The sequence below is a fragment of the Hippopotamus amphibius genome, chromosome 2 (assembly GCF_030028045.1).
Source record: "Hippopotamus amphibius kiboko isolate mHipAmp2 chromosome 2, mHipAmp2.hap2, whole genome shotgun sequence".
NCBI classification, from domain to species: Eukaryota; Metazoa; Chordata; class Mammalia; order Artiodactyla; family Hippopotamidae; genus Hippopotamus; species Hippopotamus amphibius.
The window spans coordinates 22,138,161-22,159,966 of record NC_080187.1 but is presented as its reverse complement, the minus strand read 5'-3'; the positions used below and the strand labels follow the sequence as shown (position 1 = coordinate 22,159,966).

The 21,806-nt window shown below is 37.4% G+C and overlaps 1 protein-coding gene across 1 annotated transcript in view; it reads left to right on the top strand.

Annotated features, from left to right (window-relative positions):
- KIAA1958 (KIAA1958 ortholog) overlaps positions 1–21,806 on the top strand; it is a 146,380-nt gene that overhangs the window by 72,138 nt on the left and 52,436 nt on the right. The window contains exon 2 of the mRNA XM_057722229.1: positions 6,411–7,605. Within this exon, the coding sequence (XP_057578212.1) occupies positions 6,435–7,605 (1,171 nt within the window). The 5' untranslated portion in view covers positions 6,411–6,434. The remainder of the gene's footprint in view (positions 1–6,410; positions 7,606–21,806) is intronic.

Genomic DNA, 21,806 nt, shown 5'->3' with positions numbered 1-21,806 from the left:
AAAGAGCCACATGTATACATATATCCCCATATCCCCTCCCTCTTGAGCCTCCCTCCTAACCTCCTATCCTACCCTTTTAGGTCTTCACAAAGCATCAAGCTGATCTTCCTGTGCTCTGTAGTAGCTTCCCACTAGCCATCTATTTTACATTTGGTAGTGTGTATATGTCGATGCTACTCTCTCACTACCTCCCAGCTTACCCCCCCACCCCTGCACCGTGTCCTCAGGTCTGTTCTCTACGTCTGCATCTCTATTCCTACCCTGTCACTAGGTTCATCAGTACCATTTTTCTAGATTCCGTATATATGTGTTAGCATACGTATACCTTTTTTTTTTATAAAAAATTTTTTTTCTCAAACTTTTGAAAGAAAAATATTTTCATGAACCTTCTTTATACCTAGTGCTGGCTTAAGTCATTTTTATCATAATGTTATTTAAATATGTTTATACATAAAATGTATGCTAAAGCTGTAAATCAGAAGAGACATAAATTCAACTAAATTAAAACTAAAAAACCAACATAAGTTCAAATTAAAAACATAAATGTATACCCCCAAAAAAATAAATAAATAAAATGAAATTTAAAAAAATAATAAAAGGCACTATTGAACACCCCCCCAAAAAAAAACATAAATGTGATAAGGGAACTGACTTGAGACAATATCTTTCTACTGTTATAATTCTGGAGGCAGTGTAGTATGTTAATTAAGAGCATGGGCTCTGGAGTTAAGATTGAAGTTCAAATTTTGGCTCTACCATTACTTTGTCCAAGTAAAATGAGGGTAATAAGTTACCTAACTTATTAGGAATGTTGATATAATTAGAATTATTGATATTTCAAGTCCTATAGTAGTGCTTGGCAATCAGTAATTATTCAAGAAATATTAGCTATAATAATAGTTTTATACTGTTATTCTGAAACCTAATGATTAATGTTATGTTTAATGGTAGGAGGTCTGATTGTATATTTAATGTGTTTCTGACTTTGACTTTAACAACATAAGTACTGATGCATAGAATATCTGCTTGCCTAAGTTAGCATACAGTGTCGTCATGATAACTTTATAGCCTTGTTTGCTGATTTAGGATGGTCAAATCTCATACTTAACCTATACTCTACTAGGCAGGCCTCCTTGAGGTTCAGTTTTTAATGAAGTGTCCCATGATAATTCTGTAAAGCTGAGTGTCTAATCCAAGCATTGCCCATATTAAAAAAAATGGAAAATACTATCTGAAGAAACTACAGTTGACAGATTAACTCCAAGTTAATCCATGTATAATTTATAGTAGGCCCTCTGGATCCACAGTTTCTCCACATCCATGGGTTCAACCAGCCACTGACTGTATAGTACTGTAGTTCTTACTATTGAAAAATATCAGTGTGTAAGTACATTTGCACCAGTTCAAACCCGCATTATTCAAGGGTTAGCTGTACTTATTCTCAGCATTTTGAAAATAGCTTGATTGTCTTATCATTGATTCTATTTTGTATTAAACTTAGAATATATTGCAGTATATTGATAACTATTCCTTGTCAGCTTAGACTCAATCCTTTTAAGTACCTTAAATCTTAGCTAATTATGCTCTCATAGCTACCAGTTAACATTGGTTGCCTGGTTGAATTATATTAAGAGTAATATTGGAAAAATATTTTCATTTTGTGGTACTCAAGAAAAGTTTAAGAGCCTCTTCATGAGATTACTGGTGAGTTTCAGAACATAATAAAAGTGACATGATTACTACCTGTTGATTCTTAAAGGTTGGTGATTACTATAGAATTAAGTGGATAAGCTTTTAACAAAATTTAAAGTTTTATCCACTTTGCCTTTTATTTTAACTATGATTTTTCTGAGTGTGGGTCTTCAGCAAAGGTACTATTTTACTACTGTATAATAGCTTTTACCTGAATAATAAGTACTTTTGACTTCCTCATGCTTATACAATTTTTTGTTTTGATTCTGTCACATTTTTTCCAGTTTGAACTGTTATAGTGTCTTCATTCAAATATTGTCCATAATGTATATGATTTTTTCTATGAGCATGTATCATTTATTTCTTTCCCCATTAGCCTGTAGACAGTTAAAGAGGTATATTGCTTCCCCATCACATATGCCATTTTCATAATGTCAAATCATAGTACTTTTCATTTGAAAATTGTAAATGCAGAAGAGTAATTTTGTATTTATATCTGCTGAAAGGAATACAGCATGAACAGGTTTCCCAACAAATTGGAAGTTGAGTGATGTCACTTTAGGTGATTATGGACGCCAGTATGAGTATAGATACAAAGGCAAAGGGGAGCTGAAATTACAAGGCAATACTTGGACGTAAGATTTAGGTGATTCATAATATGCTTATATTAATTGTATTTTTATTATGATAAAAAGGAAAACAATTATGAACATTAGGACATAAAATTATAGCCCTCCCAAGATGTATTTATGGAATCCAATCTGAGAAACAGTTGTACTAGAATATAGTGCAAAGAAAATGAAGGATTCTGCTCTAAGGTTTCAGAAACCAGAAGTGAATGTATTATTTTCTGTGTATCAGTGTAGTTGAGTTCATTTGTGTGTAATCAAATACTTCAACAACTGTGGGTTGAGCAAGATCAGGGGTTTATCTTTCCTTATGTAACAAGGAATCTTAGGCAGTTCAGAGCTGATGCAGGGCTGTCATGATGTCACCAAGCTCCTCTGGCTATTCGCTCCCATCCTTAAGTCCTTATTTCATGTTCCTAAGGTGGCCTCTGGAGGCCCAGCCATCATGTCCTTATTCCAGGCAAGAAGAAAGGGAAGGACAGAGGGAAAAAGGCAAAAACCGGACAAGTCTGTGTTTCAGAGGGTTTTTGCAGAATCCCCACCCAGTGACTTCCATTTACATATCATTGGCCAGAACTGTGTCATATGACATTCCCATTTCAAAGGAAGCTGGGAAATATGTTTTAGGTGAGCATATTGCTACCCCAATAGATTGGGATTCTGTAATGAATTAGGATGGATACTGGGTAGGCAATTAGCAGTCTCTGCCACACCAACTAAACAGATATGTTAAGAGAGCTCAAAAAGAAAAAAAAAAAAAATCATGATATTCTTTGGTGGGCCACTGGTTGGGACTCTGCGCTTTCACTGCCCAGGGCACAGATTCGATCATTGGTTGGGGAACTAAGATCCTGCAAGCCATGTGGCGCGGACAGCAAACAAACAAACATCAACTCCCTTCACCCCCAGTCTTTCTATTTTATCTGCATTTCTACTTTAAAGTTGTATGAAAGGAAAATAAATAAAGATCATAGCCCTGTCATTTTAGGCTTAGAGGTAATCAGTGACTTGTCTGAGGCCATAGACGTGAGTTCCAGGATGAAAATTTGAAGTTCTTGACTCCCTCATCAGTCCCTGTTCTTTCAGTTTATTGTGGTGCTTCATGAAACCTGCTTGCTCATGTATTACTCTCCTACATACACCAGACAGCTGTGTTTTGGTTACACCATTGGGGAGCAAATCTTCTAATCCCTTGGATGATTACAATAAAAGTCACAGGAGGAAATTTCATGTTTCTTATCTGAGGGTCTTATATGTTCAATTTGTTAGTGTTGATGGTGCTGCCAGTATTTATATATTCATACTTTCACTCTTCGTTCATTTATTCAGCACCAGCAATAGATTATAAGGTCTCAAGAGCAGGACCATATCTTATTAACTTCTGTATCCCTAAGTAGGTCCTCATTGATGAATGAAAAATTGTATCATAGTCCCTGTACTCAGGTAATCCTCAGTCAGGTCTGGGAGATGGATAAGAACGTCAGTGATAACAGTACGGCAGAGGCCAAGTTCCTTGAGATAATGGAAGTATAGGAAGAGAATCTAAAATCTCTGAGGCTGAAAGAGTATCTAGAAAGACTTCAACAGAAGGTGGTCCCAGGGTCAATCTTTTTTTTTTTTTTTAAGAACTTTTATTGAGATACAGTTAACAGACAATAAACAGCATATATTTAGAGTGTACAATTTGGTGTCCCAATCTCCCAGTTCATTCCCCCCCAACCCTCCCCGCTTTCCCCACTTGGTGTCCATGTGTTTGTTCTCTACATCTGTGTCTCTTTCTGCCTTGCATTTCCTCTTTCATAGTTGTTAGCATTTGCCTTATGTATTGAGGTGCTCCTATGTCGGGTGCATATATATTTATAATTGTTATCTCCTCTTCTTGGATTGATCTCTTGATCTTTATGTAATGTCCTTTCTTGTCTCTTGTAACATTTTTTCTTTTAAAGTCTATTTTATCTGATGTGAGTATTGCTACTCCAGCTTTCTTTTGATTTTCATTTGCATGGAATATCTTTTTCCATCCCCTCACTTTTAGTCTGTATGTGTCCCTAGGTCTGAAGTGGGTCTCTTGTAGACAGCATATATATGGGTCTTGTCTGTGTCTTCTGGTTGGTGCATTTAGTCCATTTACATTCAAGGTAATTGTTGATATGTATGTTCCTATTACTATTTTCTTAATTGTTTTGTTGTTGTTTTTGTAGGTCCTTTTCTTCTCTTATGTTTCCTGCTTAGGGAAGTTCCTTTAGCATTTGTTGTAGGGCTGGTTTGGTGGTACTGAATTCTCTTAGCTGTTGCTTGTCTGTAAAGCTTTTGATTTCTCCATCGAATCTGAATGAGATCCTTGCTGGGTAGAGTATTCTTGGTTGTAGGTTCTTCCCTTTCATCACTTGAAATATATCGTGCCACTCCCTTCTTTTTTTTTTTTTTTTTTTTTTCTTTTTTGGCGCACGGGCTTAGTTGCTCCGCGGCATGTGGGATCTTCCTGGAGCTGGGATCGAACCCATGACCTCTACATTGGCAGGCGGATTCTTAACCACTGCGCCACCTAGGAAGCCCGTGCCACTCCCTTCTGGCTTGCAGAGTTTCTGCTGAGAAACCAGCTGTTAACCTGATGGGAGTTCCCTTGTGTGTTATTTGTTGCCCAGGGTCAATCTTGAAGGCATTTTCCAGGTGAAGAAAGAGGAAGGCTACATATCAAACCAAAGAATGAGTTTTTAGAGGCCTAGTGGGTGTGAAACTGTTTAGAGAGAAGGAGACCACAGGAAATATGTGAAAAGGCCATAACAGTAGAAAAGAGGCATGGGAGGTTGACTGTGGCCATGGCCGTATCACAGAGGCCGTATCACACATGTCATGAAACATGTTAAAGCATTTGAATTTACCAAACTCTACTGATGGTGCGCCATGGAGGCAGGGCAGAGAATGGAGGCTCAGATGCGCCCTTTTGCATGGTCACATGACATTGCAGTTGGACCGTGGCATCTTAGTGCAGAGCCCACTTCCAGCCAGGTACCTCTTGTCACCCGCAGCTGCAGATGACCAGGAAACACACGTCGAGATCCTTGCTCTTCCCAGGGTCTCCCTTTTGGCAGAGCCTTATGAGAACTTTTTAATCACTTGTGGACTCCACGTGCCTCTTTTCACTTTTTTTAGCCCATCATGTTGTCCTCACTCTTACCTAGTCAAGGACTCATAACAAGTACTTTTTGACCAATACCCAATAATGATTTGTTCCTATTTGATAGTTGGCTATATATCAACTTGGGTGTATAGGAACCTCAGGTGGTAAAACATACCAGACACGTATTTTTTACCTCTAAATTTCGGGAATTTCAGACAGCAGGGAGGTGGGAAGCCTGCTCCTAAGATTTGGTTAGGGTGCTGGCACCCAGCCTACCCATCTTTGCTCTGGTCTGCAGCCTGCCTGTGCCCCTGACCCCAGCAGGGGCCTCTAGTGGCTCTCCTCCCAGCCTGTTTTCCCTCCGCTGTTAAAGATTTTTCTTCCTCACTTCCCAAATTTAGCCCTTCATTCTCTCCTTCCAGTACTTCCAGTACCGTCATTTGTTTTCTGGTTCCTGGCAGAAAGCAACCAGACTTCCCTTCTCTGACATCCATTCTAGAATGGATCTAAGCCTTTGTTGGCTCTGCCTCTAGTAATGAAGTTTATGGTGGCAGAAGGTAAAGTTGGAAGTTCATCCTCCTGGTTAGACAAATAATACACATTTTATTGTTACAGGGCTGACTGAACCTCTCTCTTTGTGACTTTGGAAATAAAATGTACTATGAGAAAGCTCACTTCTTTTTTATTGCTCTTTTTTTTTCTTTTACTCTTTTCTTTCTTATGTAGACATTATAACAATAAAAGAAATTAACAAAAATTCCTCAAATCCCACAGCCATAAACCATCAACTGTTTCTACTTTTTTCCTGTATTCTCTTCCAGTCCCTGCCCATATGCAGTGATATTAGATACAGTTTTGAAGTACATTTTTTTATGCCACATGAATCATAGTTTAAGGAAATTGAAGTGATTGAGATATGGGAATATTTTGGGTAATAATGGCTTCTTATTTTGATTATTTCCCTTTAGGAAAGACACTGCTGATCCTGTAACATGGAGGATTGCCTTCATACCTCATCTGAGAATCTGTCCAAATTGGTCAGCTGGGCCCACAGCCATGGGACTATTTGCAGCCTCATTCCAAACCTGAAACATTTGCTTTCAGAAGGTTCCCATGGGAACCTGACAGCAATGTGGGGCTGTAGTGCGGGCCATGCTTATCACTGGCCACTGACAGCTACTTGCAGAGCTGGCTCCCAAGAAAGGGTCTGTTTCCAGGATAACAGAAGTTTTAACTCTGATAGTCCCAGTATAATTGGAGTGCCCTCTGAGACACAAACTAGCCCCGTTGAAAGGTACCCTGGGAGACCAGTGAAAGCAAAGCTAGACTGTAATCGGACCAGAGACTCTTATGACTTCTCTTACTGCAGTGAGCCCTCCGAACTGGATGAAGCTGTTGAAGAGTACGAAGATGAAAACACTCTGTTTGACATGGTTTGTGAGTCTTCTGTTACAGATGAAGATAGTGACTTTGAACCCCAAACCCAGAGGCCTCAAAGCATTGCTCGAAAAAGGCCTGGAATAGTTGCATCCTCTCTCCATTCGAGCTCCCAAGCTCAAATGATTGATGAATGCAGCAGTGATGTCATCATTAAGAAAATCAAACAAGAGATTCCTGAAGATTATTATATTGTGGCGAATGCAGAGCTGACCGGAGGGGTAGATGGACCAGCCCTGTCGTTGACGCAGATGGCAAAACCCAAGCCTCAGACTCACGCTGGTCCCTCCTGTATAGGGTCTGCTAAACTGATTCCCCATGTAACATCTGCCATCAGCACAGAGCTAGATGCACATGGTGTGTCTGCATCGCCCTCTGTGATGTCCAGACCAATTGTCCAGAAGACTGCCAGGGTGTCTCTGGCTTCACCAAACAGAGGACCCACTGGTGCCCATGGCACCAGCCAGCAGGTGGCCATGCAGATGCCTGTGAGCACATCCCATCCTAACAAACAGATCAGCATCCCTTTGTCTGCCCTGCAGCTGCCTGGACAGGATGAGCAAGTTGCTTCTGAAGAGTTCCTGTCCCATCTGCCCAGCCAGGTCTCCTCCTGTGAGGTGGCCCTTTCTCCCTCAGTTAACACAGAGCCAGAAGTGAGCTCCAGTCAGCAGCAGCCCCCAGTCGCTCTAACCATAACCACTGAGGCCACGGCACAGTGCATACCAGGTATGGCACGTGAGGTGACAGAGTCCCTCGTTCACGTACAGCAGAGAATTCTGCGCCATCAGCACTCCTAAAACCATTGGCTCTATTTGCTAGAATTTGGGCCTTTATTATTCTCAGAAAGATAGAAATAATGAAAGTCTATACATCCAGGTGATACAGTAAAGGAAATTCATCTGAAATAAGGCCATCTATCCAGTCGATGTACCTCAGGGCTGAGAGGACAGCTGTAGGATTGTGCTGTTGATATTACATGACTAGATTTAAGGTTTGTATCTGATCTTAAGCTGAATTTTTCTATAGTAAAGTTGTTTTTGAAAGTTTTTATTTTTTAATGCTCTCCTGTGAGTATCAAGGTATTTGGTTACTGTGTTGAAGCCAAAATGATGTTGGTTTAGGCATACAATGAAAATACACCTCATGTTTTTTTCAATATTATTTATTTGAACCAATTTAGCACTTTATTCATTAGTTGGTGTGGCAGTTTAAAACAAGTTTATTTTTTTTAAAAAGCAACAGATATGTCTGGAAGAAGTATTTTATCTTTTCTCTCAAAGTTTGTAATAATCAGATAACTTGCATTTCTGGAATATATGAATCTAACTGGAATGGATTGAGAGGAGAGGGAAACAATTATATGATGCCCATCTGTAATTCTAACGTTTGAAATGTTCTGTAATTCTAACATTCAGTATTTATTTAATCTGGACTATTATTATATTAAAGGGGGTTTGAGTGTCATACTGTTTGGTTCATGATTCAAATCTGACAGGCCAGAAGCAGAAACATGGAAAGGATGAACAGACATGCAGAGTACTATACAGAAAGCAGAAATTCGTAGCACATTTTGGTTGCATTTTAGTCCTTCTCATAAAGTCATGTATTTTGGGAAAAGCTTCTAGAAGCCTGAGGTACCTGCACTTTGACCTCTAACTTCCTGAAGTTACGTTACTTTGTAAACATGCTTCCCGATTTTAGTGTCAGCCTTAAGATTCCAAAAGGAAATCTTCAATTTATGACTTCCAAACACAGCCATAGCATTATTAATAAAATATACAATGAAAATATTCATATCCTGATTCAAAATTATGGTTTTCTGTTTATTTTTCTTTCTTTTTAAAAGCATTATTGAGATATAATTCATGTACCACAAAATTAACTCTTTTAAAGTATACAGTTAAGTGTTTTTTGGTATATTCACAGAATTGTGCAAACCATTACCACAATCTAATCTCAAAATATTTTCATCACCCCAGAAAGAAACTCCACACCCATTAGCAGTCATTCTTTCCCTCCCCCAGCCCCTGTCAACCACTAATCTACTTTCTGTCTCTATGGATGTGTCTGTTGTGCACATTTCATATAAATGGACTCTTATTTTGTGGCCTTTTGTGACAGCTTTCTTGTACTTAGCATAATTTTGTTTAAAGTTAATCTATGTGGTAGTGTCTATCAGCATTATTTTCCTTTTTATTGTAAAATAATATTTCATTGTATGAATAGACCGTGTTTTGTTTTTCATTTATCAGCTGATGGACACTTAGGTTATTTCCATTTTTTAGCCATGGTAAATAATGCTGCCAATATCATTTATATGCAAGTTTTTGTATAGACATGTTATTTTCATTTCGCTTGGGCAACTACCTAGAAGTGGAATCACTGGGTCATATGGTAACTCTATGTTTGAGGACCTGCCAAACTGTGTTCCAAAGCAGCTTCGCCATTTTACAGTCTCACCAACAATTTTAAAAGACTTCTATTTTTCCATATGCTTACCAGCACTTGCTATTTTCCATCAAAAAAGATTATCCTGCTGGGTGTGTGATGTAGTATTTTGTTGTAATTTTATTTTGCATTACCATAATGACTTTTTTTTTTTTAATGTGCTTATTGGCCATTTGTATATCCGGAGAAAAATCCATTCAGATCCTTTGCTAATTTTCTAGTTTTGTTGTCGTTTTATTGGTTGAGTTGAAAGAATTCCTTATAGATTCTGGTTGAAAGTCTCTTATTAAATGTACAATTCATAAATATTTTCTTCCATTCCCTGGGCTGTTGTTCCTGCTTCCTTCCTTCCTTTCTAGTTTTACTTCAGTCACTTAATCACAACATGGTCTTTGGCTAATATTCACATCATTAGACAAAATTTGAGGGTAGTATTCAGGAATGTATTTTACACAGTGATCCAGTATAACGTAACAGCTTAGTAAAGCTGTTGTTTGTGTTGTATATCCTTCTAATAATTTACCCCTGTAAAAGCAAGTTGCAGCATTTCCTTACATCTGCCTAGTGAATGTTAGTTCACTAGTATACGTATAGTAAATGAGACATTGAGTCTCGAACTAACTGTAATAGGAATTTCCTAAGGAATGATCTGATGTTCTCATTCATTGTGGAAGGATATTATATTGCTAAGATATTATTAGCTTTAGAGAAACACTACTTGGATTGGAAACATCAGTGAGACAAATAAAGATCTAATTTTCTTTTATGAGAGATATATAAAGTTAACTTATAGTTTACCTTTGTTCTGTAGAGCCTGAACTAGGCTCTGTGCTCCAAAAGTTTTATTTATTTGTTTGTTTTTGCATATTTATTTATAGTAGAATACATTTAATTTCAACATAGATATTTTAAGAAATTTAGAATCCAGCACATCCAAATGTATGTGAATGAATATGTATAGATGGACCTTAAGCACTTAATATGTAAAGCATACTTAGGACTAAGCAAAGAAGAAAGATCCTGAAAGAACTAGCTGAAAGCAATATCAGGTACTTTTTAAATGGATGTTACGTAAGCGTAAGTCTTTATCAAATCACTGTAGAAATACTGCATATCTTTGAATAATATTTTTAAAATAAATAATTTGACAAATGACTATTGAGTCAGCCAGGAAACAAAGAGAAATTGTTCCATTTTGTTAAGCTTTAGTGATGCCATTTAAATTCTGTTTCCTGGGAGTTCCCTGGCTGTCCAGTGGTTAGGACTCGGTGCTTTCACTGCCGTGGCCCTGGGTTCAATCCTTGGTCGGGGAACTAGGATCCCACAAGCTGTACAGTGTGGCCCCCCAAAAAAAAAAAAAAATTTCAATTTCCCCATTGGAAAACCATTCTTATTTCTGTTCAAAACTAAACTCACAAAGTTATAAAATGTTAACAATGTGTGGATAAAATTATTAATTTTCATGTCAGCCCTATTATAGTGCTCAGCTCAAATCTTGGCAAACAGTCATGAGTAAAGAGGACATAAATTATTAGAGGAATTATTGACTGTCTCCCAGTGGTTTAGATTCCATTAATTTTTGAGATTTTTATGTAAATTTGGGGCATTTGTCATAAATTTAAATTTTTATTGCATCATGAGTTGGGTTTTTATGTGTATATTTCTTAAATATACATACATACACACAGCTTCCTTTATGATTTTGTGTAAGAACACCCCCCCTTTTTTTTGAAGTGTGGTTGATTTACAGTGTTCAATCTCTGCTGTACAGCAAAGTGACTCAGTTATACACATATATACATTCTTTTTTTTATATTCCTTTCCATCATGTTTTATCATAGGATATTGAATATGGTTCCTTGTGCTATCCATTAGGACCTTGTTGTTTAGCCATTCTAAATGTAATAGTTTGCACCTACCAACCCCAAACTCTCAGTCCATCTCTTTCCCTCTCCCCTTCCCTGTTGGCAACCACAAGAGTGTCCTCTATGTCTGTGAGTCTGTTTCTGTTTTGTAGATAGGTTCCTTTGTGCCATATTTTAGATTCCACATGTAAGTGATATCATATGATATTTGTCTTTCTCTTTCTGATTTACTTCACTTAGTATGATAATCTCTAGTTACATCCATGTTGATGCAGATGGCTTTATTTTGTTCTTTTTTATGGCTGAGTAGTATTCCATTGGATATATGTACCACATCTTCTTTATCCATTCATCCATCAATAGACATTTAGCTTGTTTCCATGTTTTGGCCATTGTGAATAATGCTGCTATGAACGTAGGAGTGCATGTATCTTTTTGAATTATAGTTTTGTCTGGATATATTCCCAGGAGTGGGATTGCTGGATCATATGATAATTCTATTTTTAGTTTTCTGAGGAACCTCCATACTGTTTTCCATAGTGGTTGCACCAACTTACATTCCCACCAACAGTGTGAGAGGGAGAACCCCTTTTATTTTTTTATTTTTTTTAATGTCGTTTAAAAAAATATTTATTTATTTAGGCTGCGCTGGGTCTTAGTTGCTACATGCAGGATCTTTGTTGCAGTATGCAGGATCTTTTTACTTGCAGCATGTGAACTCTTAGTTGTGGCATGCATGTGGGACCTAGTTCCCTGACCAGGGATCAAACCTGGACACCCTGCATTGGGAGCCCGGAGTCTTATCCACTGTGCCACCAGGGAAGTCCCGAAGAGGCACTTCTAATAAGAGGAAACACATATAGTTAATAAATGTATGAAAAATGTTCAACCTTACTGGTAATCAGGGGAATGTGAATTAAAACAATAAGATACGATCAGAAAGGCAAAAATTATTAATTTTAAACTGCTACAAACGTTGTTGAAAGTATGGGGGACGTGCTGGTGGGTATATAAATTGGTGCAACCACTTTGGAAAGCAGTTTATAGTATCTAATAAAGTTAAAGATGTACATATCATACAACCTTGGAGTTCAGTTTCTAGGCATCTGTCCTAGAGAAACTTCCTTATGTATTAAAGGAGAAGTGTGCACGGGTGTACATTGCAACTTTCTTTGTGATAACAAGGAAAACAATCAGTTAACAACCTGTGTCTGTCAGTAGATAAATTGTGATATAATTTTCAATGGAACATATGCATCAGCCAGATCTGCATTAACTAATATAGTTAAATCTTGAAAACGTAGTTGCTGAATAACATTTAGAGTACCATACCTAAAAAACAGTCATTACTATGTATTGTTGTATGTTGCACTCTCACGTACCACATGTAATTGATTATGAAACATGGGCTGGAAGAAGCTACATCAGTACATGATAATGGTTTCCTTTGGGAAAGAGGGGGCATGAGAATGGGTGCGTAGGAAACTTGAACTGTATCTGTGATACTTTTTTTTTTTTTGCAATTTTTATTGGAGTATAGTTGCTTGACAATGTTGTGTTAGTTTCTGCTGTAGAGCCAAGTGAATCAGTTATACATGTACGTACATCCCCTCTTTTTTGGATTTCCTTCCCATTTTGGTCACCACAGAGCACTGAGTAGAGTTCCCTGTGCTATACAGTAGGTTCTCATTAGTCATCTGTTTTATGCGTAGTAGTGTATGTATATCAATCCCAATCTCCTAATTCATCCCACTCCCCCACCCCACCCCCCCACCTTGATATTCATACGTTTGTCCTCTACATCTGTGTCTCTGTTTCTGTTTTGCAAATAAGTTCATCTGTGCCATTTTCTAGATTCCACATATAAGTGATATTATACAATATTTGTTTTTCTGACTTACTTCACTGTATGACAGTCTCTAGGTCCATCCACATCTCTGCAAATGGCACAATTTCATTCCTTTTTATGGCTGATTATTCTATTGCATATGTGTACCACATCTTCTTTATGTGATATTTTCTTTTAAAACCATGGAACACATATGACATTATTAACATTTATTAAATCTGTTAGGAACATGAGTTTGTGTTATACAAGAAGCAATATGAGCACAGTGCTTAATTGTGAAAATCTGGGCACACAGCTGCCTGGATTCAAATCCCAGCTCTGCCACTCGTTTTCTGGGTGACTTTGGCAAGTCACTTAACCTCTCTGTGGCTTAGCTTTATCATCTGTGAAATGAGGAAAATAATGTATCTATTCTCTAGGGTTGATATAAGGATTAAATTAATCCGTACAAAGCCCTCTAGTTCGTGGTAAGCATAATTTAGTATTCTGCATACTTTTCTGTATGTTTATAAGCATGATTTTTTTTTAAATTTATTTATTTATTTGCTGTGTTGGGTCTTCGTTGCTGCACAGGCTTTCTCTAGTTGCAGTGAGGGGGGCTACTACTCGTTGCTGTGTGGGGGCTTCTCATTGCAGTGGCTTCTCATTGTGGAGCATGGTCTCTAGGCACACGGGCTTCAATAGTTGTGGCAAGTGGGCTCAATAGTTTTGTCTTGCAGGCTGTAGAGCGCAGGCTCAGTAGTTGTGGTGCACGGGCTTAGTTGCTCTGCAGCATATGGGATCTTCCCAGATCAGGGATCGAACCAGAGTCCCCTGCATTGGCAGGCAAATTCTTAACCACTGAGCCACTAGGGAAGTCCGTTATTATTTTTTAAATATAGATCATGAAGCGTAAATAAAGTTGATTGTGGAATATTTATGAGATGAAAGCATAATGATGTTGTTGTTTTTACTGAATATAGAGGGTTTTTTGGTAAGAAGGCAAACTTTACTACCATTATCTCCCAGTATACTTGTTTGTGGACAAAGAATTTGAGAATTATCGTCACAGATTTCGCTATGGCTTTCCTCCTTATGTTTATGATGCAGTGTTGTCATGGGCAAATTTTTTTTTTAAGTTTTTCTGTTGGAATAAATAAAAGCCACAAAAGCAAAATGTCCTCTGTTAACTATATATAGCACTTTCATTTCCAGGACCAACACAACTTGAGTTCCATGAAGAAGAGGTTGTTTCCTTTATTTTACTGACAGGAAATGAGGAACAAAGAAACTAGATGATTTGCTTGGAGTTCCAAGGGCAGAAGCGTGGTCTCTTGCTTGTTAACTAAGAGAGAAGGGGTTGGTGCTTTGCATCCTGGTCCCTACCTCTGCTTATCTTGGTGTAGGAATAGACTACACCACCAATTGCTTCTCTTTCCCTTTCTTTCATTTTTAGGTCATGTGTATCACTTTTCCAAAGTTAAGGCTGCTAGAGTATATCCTAAAGAGATTACTTTTTTTTGAGAATCATTTTTAAAAGGGCCTAGGATTGAATAGAAGGATTCACTTTATCAGAAACAGAAACTTGTGTCTAAGTTTCTTTTTCTACTAAGCATCTGGACAAGTCACTTGCACTTCAGTTTATCAAACATTTATTTTAAGATCAACCATATGACAGGACTAGTGAAAATACAAAGATGAATGGCAAATTCCCTGACCCCATAAATATTGTCGTGTAGAAAAGGAGGCAAACGAACAACTCCAACTCCAGGTGTGTAGAAGGAGGTATATAGAATGCCGTGGAACATATGAGCAGCGGTTGACCGGCCTTTTGGGACACAGGAAAGAGTATTTCAAGTAGATGGGACAACATGAGCAAAGACATTAAATTAAGGCATGACCATGTGCAGGGAAGCAAAGATTTGAGTGTGGTGTGAGAGTAGATTTCATAGGGGTCAGGAGAGTTGCTTTTGGAAAGATGAGCTGGAGTCACCTGTGAAGGGCTTTTCACGTGATGTCACAAACTCACGTGGGACACAGTTTGTGAGGGACACAGTTCATCGTCTTAGACGATCACACTGATAGCAGTGGGGAAGTAGAGACTGAGACTGAGAACTGTTTTATAGGCTAATAATTGTAGTAATCCAAATGGGAGATGGCAGTAAATGCTCAAATGAGGCAACAGTAAAGGCATTGGAGAGGAGGAGATGGAGTTAGATGATTTGGAAATTAGATTTGATATTTGGCCCCTTGGGATCTCTGTTGCCACCCTCGTATTCTCTGTCCAAAGGCACAGCACTGTTTTAGGTAATACTGAAAGGTCTTCAGGACCCAAATATGTACAGTGTAGTCTTAATTCTCTGTGTATAGGATGAAACAACCATTAAGAGTTCTGAAACATGCCATGACCATTTATTCAACACATATCCATTGGAAGCTTACCAAGTGCCAAGTTCAGGTTGGGTACTGCAGATACCCAACAAGAAAGGCAAAAACGTGGTTCTTGCTCTTATACAGCCTGCACTCTAAATGGGGGAGAGACACGTTAACTCTTGCGCTATCAAAACATTCCCAATTTTAAAAAAAAACTGTTAAAATATTTCCTGAATGAAGATGCTGTTAAACTGTGAGTGGTCTCGTAAGACTAAATTAGTTGCCTTTAGATAACATTTATGAAGACTAGGATGATATATGGCTAAACATGGTTAAGTGAACAATTAAGCCACTATGATAAATGAAAGGCAAGTCTTTCTTAGCTGAAAATTAGAAGTACAGAGGCTACAGGCAACCTATTCCACATCATAATTTATTCAAGACACTTTCTACATATCTAAAAATAACATGAGTCTAGTTAAATTAAAATTGTAATATTGCTTATTTTTGCAGACTAGTGATCTGTCTTTAAGAATTAAAAATGTAATTGTTTACTAGTTTTCTGAAAGGGAAAAGTAGAAAATCAAGCTAATTGCTCTCTTTTTTACAAATGCATGATTTTCTGAGAAGTTAATCAGTTTCATCAGCTTTTTTCCAATGCTTGCACTTACTTTTTAAGTTTCATTTGTCTTAGTAATTTACAAGAAAATCTTCCCAGTCAACTTTTTATTTCTTTAAAATAGAAGCATTTTTTGTAGTATACCAGTGAAGTAAAAACTGTTATTTTTGTGTACTTAACGTTCACATACATATAATTGAAACCTTCAGATAGGCAAAACGCACCCAAATACAACAGACAAGCAAATTGCTATAAACCTCAGAATAAAATTCTCTTCAATGAATTTGGATTTGACTGAGACTGCTAGGAAGCCAGGCGCCAGTTCAGAATTGAGGAGGCATTGACCTTGATTATCTAGCCTTGGTATTCATTCCTTGTGGTCTGAAGAGCTGATATAATGTACAACCCGTGGGCAAACAAGTCAATGTCAGAGTACCACAGTCTTAGTTAGCTTCAGACATCATTCCTGTTTCTCTTTTCCTCTGAGAAGCAGCAGATTCCTCCTGCTCCTCACAGATTGAGCTGCTTGACCATCTTGGGTCGCAGCAGGAATGGGCAGTATGCAGGTGATCCACTGTAGTTCAGGCCCAGCAGTAACTTCTGTTTCAGCCTAGATCTCATTTATGCAACTAATGGTTTGTGTTCCCAAAGGTATATTAGACCCAGAAGAAGTATTTATAAAACATGGCAAAAATGATGAGTTATGCTTCTGTGGCTACAAGGTGATTTTAAGCTTTAGTTTAGGTGAAAACAGTGATCAGGACAGTGATCAGGGAACAGTGAATCTGACTTAATGATTGATGCATCTTAAGTGGTTTATTAACTTCAGTTATGATCCACATATCAGGCTGATTCTTCAGTACTGCCTTAAAACTGTAGGGTTGCTTTCTTAGACAAAAACAACTTTATTGCGTTTTCCAACGTTCTTCATTTTTGTCAAAGTTACTCGTGTACACAGCAATCCATAAAATTTGCTGAACAAGAACAGTCTCCACTCAGCTCTCATCACCTCGTAATCCCACTCTTCAAAGGAAACTGCTTTTGAGCCTATTTTCAGTTCTTCCAAAATTCTAAACAAACTGTTTATACTTGTGTTTCTTGATTTTTTTCCCTTGATTTATCAACTTCAGAAAATAGCTACAGTTATAAATGTTGAGGATTTAACTCAGTTTCTTTACCCTCCCATTATTTGCCATTGAAACACATTAGTTACCAATAAAACAACTAAGGGTAATGAAAAATGAAATAAATATGCTTTCTCAAACCTAAAGATGAAGATATTAGTGTCCTTGTCCTGCCTTCTGTTCTCCCCTCCCTTCTTGCCATCTTCTTAATTTCACAAGGTTGTCAATATTTTTATTCTCTTCTATGGCCATAACTCTTTTCTGCTTTATCCTTAGATTGACTCTAAATGGTCAAAACCAATAACACCATTTATATTATTTTGACAGTGTAAATATTGTTCATAGCTATTAGTGTTCTAAGATTGAATTTCTTTTTATCCTAATGAATTTCGCAACCTCTGGGACACTGAAAGGAGAATGTTCCTAAGGGTTGTTATGTGGATAAATGACTTAATCCATGTAAAGGGTTTAGAATGATGCCTGGTAAAGAGAGTAAGTTCTCAATAAGTATGTCCCAGCATCATCACCACCATCACCATCATCATTGTATTTCATTGCATCTGAAATATCGATTATAAGATGTATCATTATTTTATGTTCCACAAAGAAATAAAAAGCATGCTACTAATTAAACTATAATCCCCAGGAATTGTGAGACAAATTTCAGAGATGTTAAAACGTGAAGAAGTGCATCTCACAATCAATGAAATATGGTATTATTCTAATTTGGGGTGTGTGTGTGTGTGTGTTTTCCTAAAGTCTTTGGTAGCATTTTTTGACAAAAGAAAAACGTGCTTGTAACATATCTATGTAGTCCCTCCAAGATTCCCATTTTAGGCCTTCAGTCTTCCTGCTGCAGTTTGGACAAGTTGATTCAATGTAAGCCTAAGGTAACCCTCCCACCCACTCCGAGTTTTCCCCTCGGTTGTAATCACTGTTCCCTAGATTTCATTTCACTGTTTCCCTTTACTTTCTCCATTTTTTGCTGGAGTTCATAAAATAATTTCCCAAGAAGGGATAGGTGTCAAGTAAACTTTCAGTCTTTAAATTGCTGAAAATTCCTTTCCTCTAACATGGCTTTTAAAAGTTTTCCTTTAGTACTTGTTCCTTTTACAAGGATTATAATAATAATAATCTATCAAATCTCTTTGAGAATTTTAATTAGAGGGGTTGGTGTTTGTTTGTTTTTTGGTTGCGCCAGGTCTTAGTTGCAGCAGGCAGGCTCCTTAGTTGTGGCTCACTGGCTCCTTAATTGCCAGCATGTGGGTTTCTTAATTGCAGCAGGCAGGTTCTTTAGTTGTGGCACATGAACTCTTAGTTGTGGCATGCATGTGGGATCTAGTTCCCTGACCAGGGATTAAACCCAGGCCCCCTGCATTGGGAGTGTGGAGTCATAACCACTGCTCCATCAGAGAAGTCCCTCCAGTCCTCTGGGGCTCCACACCACAGCCAAGAGGAGCTAGAAGCACTTAGGGTCCACACCCTGAACCAAGGTCTGTACACCTATCACCTGATGTATAGGTGGGCATGACGACTCCTGGGTCCCTTGGCATATAGTGGTGGTGACAGAACCAAAGCCAAATGGGGCTGTAACTGAGTCCCTAGCAATATGGAACTGTTTCTGGATCTGTAGCCAGGACCATGATCAGCAAGTCAGCCGCCTGGGTGCGAGCTTGCCTTCTCAAAACAGCCATCCTCAGTCTGGGACTATACGAGGGTTTCACAATCTCTGACCCAGTCCCAACGCTCCCACAAAGGCACTTTTGTACATGGATGGATGGCAAATTATTGTTGGGCGGCAGGGGGTGTCTTACTTGGCCACCTTGCTGATGTCGCTCCCCTGAGAAATTTTTAAAAAAAATAATTTGTCTTAGTTAATTTTTCACCCCTAACTCCATTCAGCAGGAAAAATAAAGCATCTTTATAATCCTAGAATGTGCTATTTCTGTGAATTTGGGTTCGGTTCAATAAATACAGGTACATAGTCCTTAAAAATAACACCTGAAACTATATTTTATATAAGACTTTTAGTCTCTAGAGTATATTAAGATTTATGTTACAGGTCACTAGCTTTTCAACACTCATACTGTTATAATTACTACTGCTAAATTATTATTTTATGTAATGGAAAACAGCCATCTCATTAAGAAAACTTTATTTTCCTGTTTTACATGTATTTATAAATGTGTACTAGAAAGCCAATCTGTATAGAAAAGTAGTTTAATTTTTATTTTATAATGAACTTTTCAAAAATATATTTTATCATTATCCACTGACACAGAGAATTTAGCATCCTCCTATCCACTAGGTTATTACTTCCTGAACGAAACGTAATGAATATTAATAGCCTAACTCAGAAAAGAAGGAGCTAATTTATTATAGTTTCTTGCATTTTTATTTTTTGTGTTGTCTGTTTTCCTTTAATTTGTATGCCATACATCTTTTGTTTCAAGTTGATGAATAATTCCTTTGTGGTTTTTACTGTATTATGTATTTTCAGTAAAAGATGCCTTCACATTTTTTGATCCTTACTAATTAAGATATGTAGTCCTGTAAATTGAATGTAAATTTAAAGGAAGAAATGGTTTCTACTCAAAAGTTTGTTGTAACTTTCCATTTTGGTATATAACATTTCATCTCTTAAATTCATCAAATGTTGCCTCATGTATTTTACTTGAGTTTGTTCTCACTCATTAAAGCCATAGAATTCTAGCAAACTCATGAAAAGTGCTTTTCAAATACTCAGTTCTGACATCCTGATGAGCTGTTAACAAATGGTGATGATTGTTTTACTTCCAAAATGCTCTTCAGTAGGCAGGGTCATATGCTGTTAGCTCTCTGATTACTGCATACAGAATAGCAATTATAATAGCCAGTACTTACAGAGTGCTTATTATCTCACTAATTACTTGTGATAACTCAGTTCTCACAACTCTGTGAAATTAGGACTGTAATTCACTCCATTTCACAGATGAATAAACTAAGGCAAAGAGAGGTTGAACTTACCCAAGATCACACAATAAGAGGATAGGAGAGCTGGGATTCTTACCTATTCACTCTGGTTCCCAAGTTCATGCTCTTAACCACTAGGCTCACTGGCCATGGTGATGCTTCTCTTACACATTTCAATATCCATCCTCTTAGCACTTAAAAGCCCTCTTTTAGGACCTGAACAAACTTTCCCTTAGTTTTTTTTCATTTCTCCAAAACTTTGCCAGACCTTCTACTTTTACTCTTCCTTTTCTAGTCCCAATCTCCATCTGCTTTTATTGTCTAATTGTCTCCACTACAAGGGGATGAAAATTAAAATGTTTAACAGTTGAGGAGACATATACAGACATGCCTAAAACAGTGCCTACTGTGTTGAGGTGCCAAATATATTTTTGTTGAATGTTGAAGCAAATGTGTATATACTAAAATTTCCAGAAAGAAAATGAGATAACTTTCATTTCCTCTGCTTTCTTTTAGGAATACTCGTTTAGGCTGCTGTATGGAGAACAGTTTGAAAGGGGGCAAGGGTGGACATAGCGAATTCTCAATAGCTAAGGAAGGAATTTCTTTGTCGCCAGTGGATAATAAATCCAATGCCAAACTCTTATTCAGGTCTTAAAATATATCATTTCAGATGATCAAAAGGAATATGTCAGAAGTAGTAACTTATCCAGGCATTACTGTGTTAACAGTTTTCCTCTTAAATGTAAGACAAAGCAATATTTCCAGAAAAAAAATAAATCACAAGAGAAGTGTATAGTTAAAACAGAATGGACTAGATTCTTGGTGATTGAAGAGTAATATTTTTAATTAAAATTTTAAATTCTAAAGATATACACCAAAATGTATCCAGTGGCTGTCTTTGAAGGATGGATTTATGGGCAGTTTTGCTCTCTTCTTTGATCCTTTATTTTCTGGGGAAATTTTTTATATTAAGTGCGTTACTTTTATGATAAACGTGAATAAGATTGCTTTTGTTTTCTTAGGGGAAGTATACTTAAAATAATCTTTTTCTCATCTGAATAGTTACCCATGTGAATAAAGGACCATTAAACCACATGTTTTTTAAGCTTCAGATATTTTTAAATTAGAAGATGCTTATATATGCAAAGCATATTTCAGGGTACGTAAACTCACTGAGGTGAAATGCAGTCATGACTGAATTCCTGAACTGTGCAAGGGCTAACTTTTACTTTTGAAAATGAGTTAATAGTCAATAAAATTTAACCTAAGAGTCAGATTTTGAAAGGCAATGAAAGAACATGTAGAGGTTGATGAAATAATGCCTGTTTAACAGTATTCTGTGCTATATACTAATGGAGTCGTCATAAACTGAATCGGAGAGCCATGCTGTATATAGCTGTGACTTCATAACTGAAACTGTGGAAAATGTAAATGTCTCATCTATACTGAATCCATATATCTTCTGTGACTGCCCTAAGTCCAGAAAAGTAAGAATTAAAAAACAAGTTCTTCTGGAAGTTGTGTGTGATGTTTTGTGTGTCGAAGTCTGATAGCAGCTCACTACGTATTTTATGTGTCACACCAGCAGCAGGTATTTCAGACACATCAGAAGGTACTCTTGATTCAGTGTCTCTGGCAGAATAATAAAAAAGTGCAGGAGAAATCTCTAGTCTCTAATAAGCAGTATATCAGTGAGTGCTGTCAGATTCTGTAGA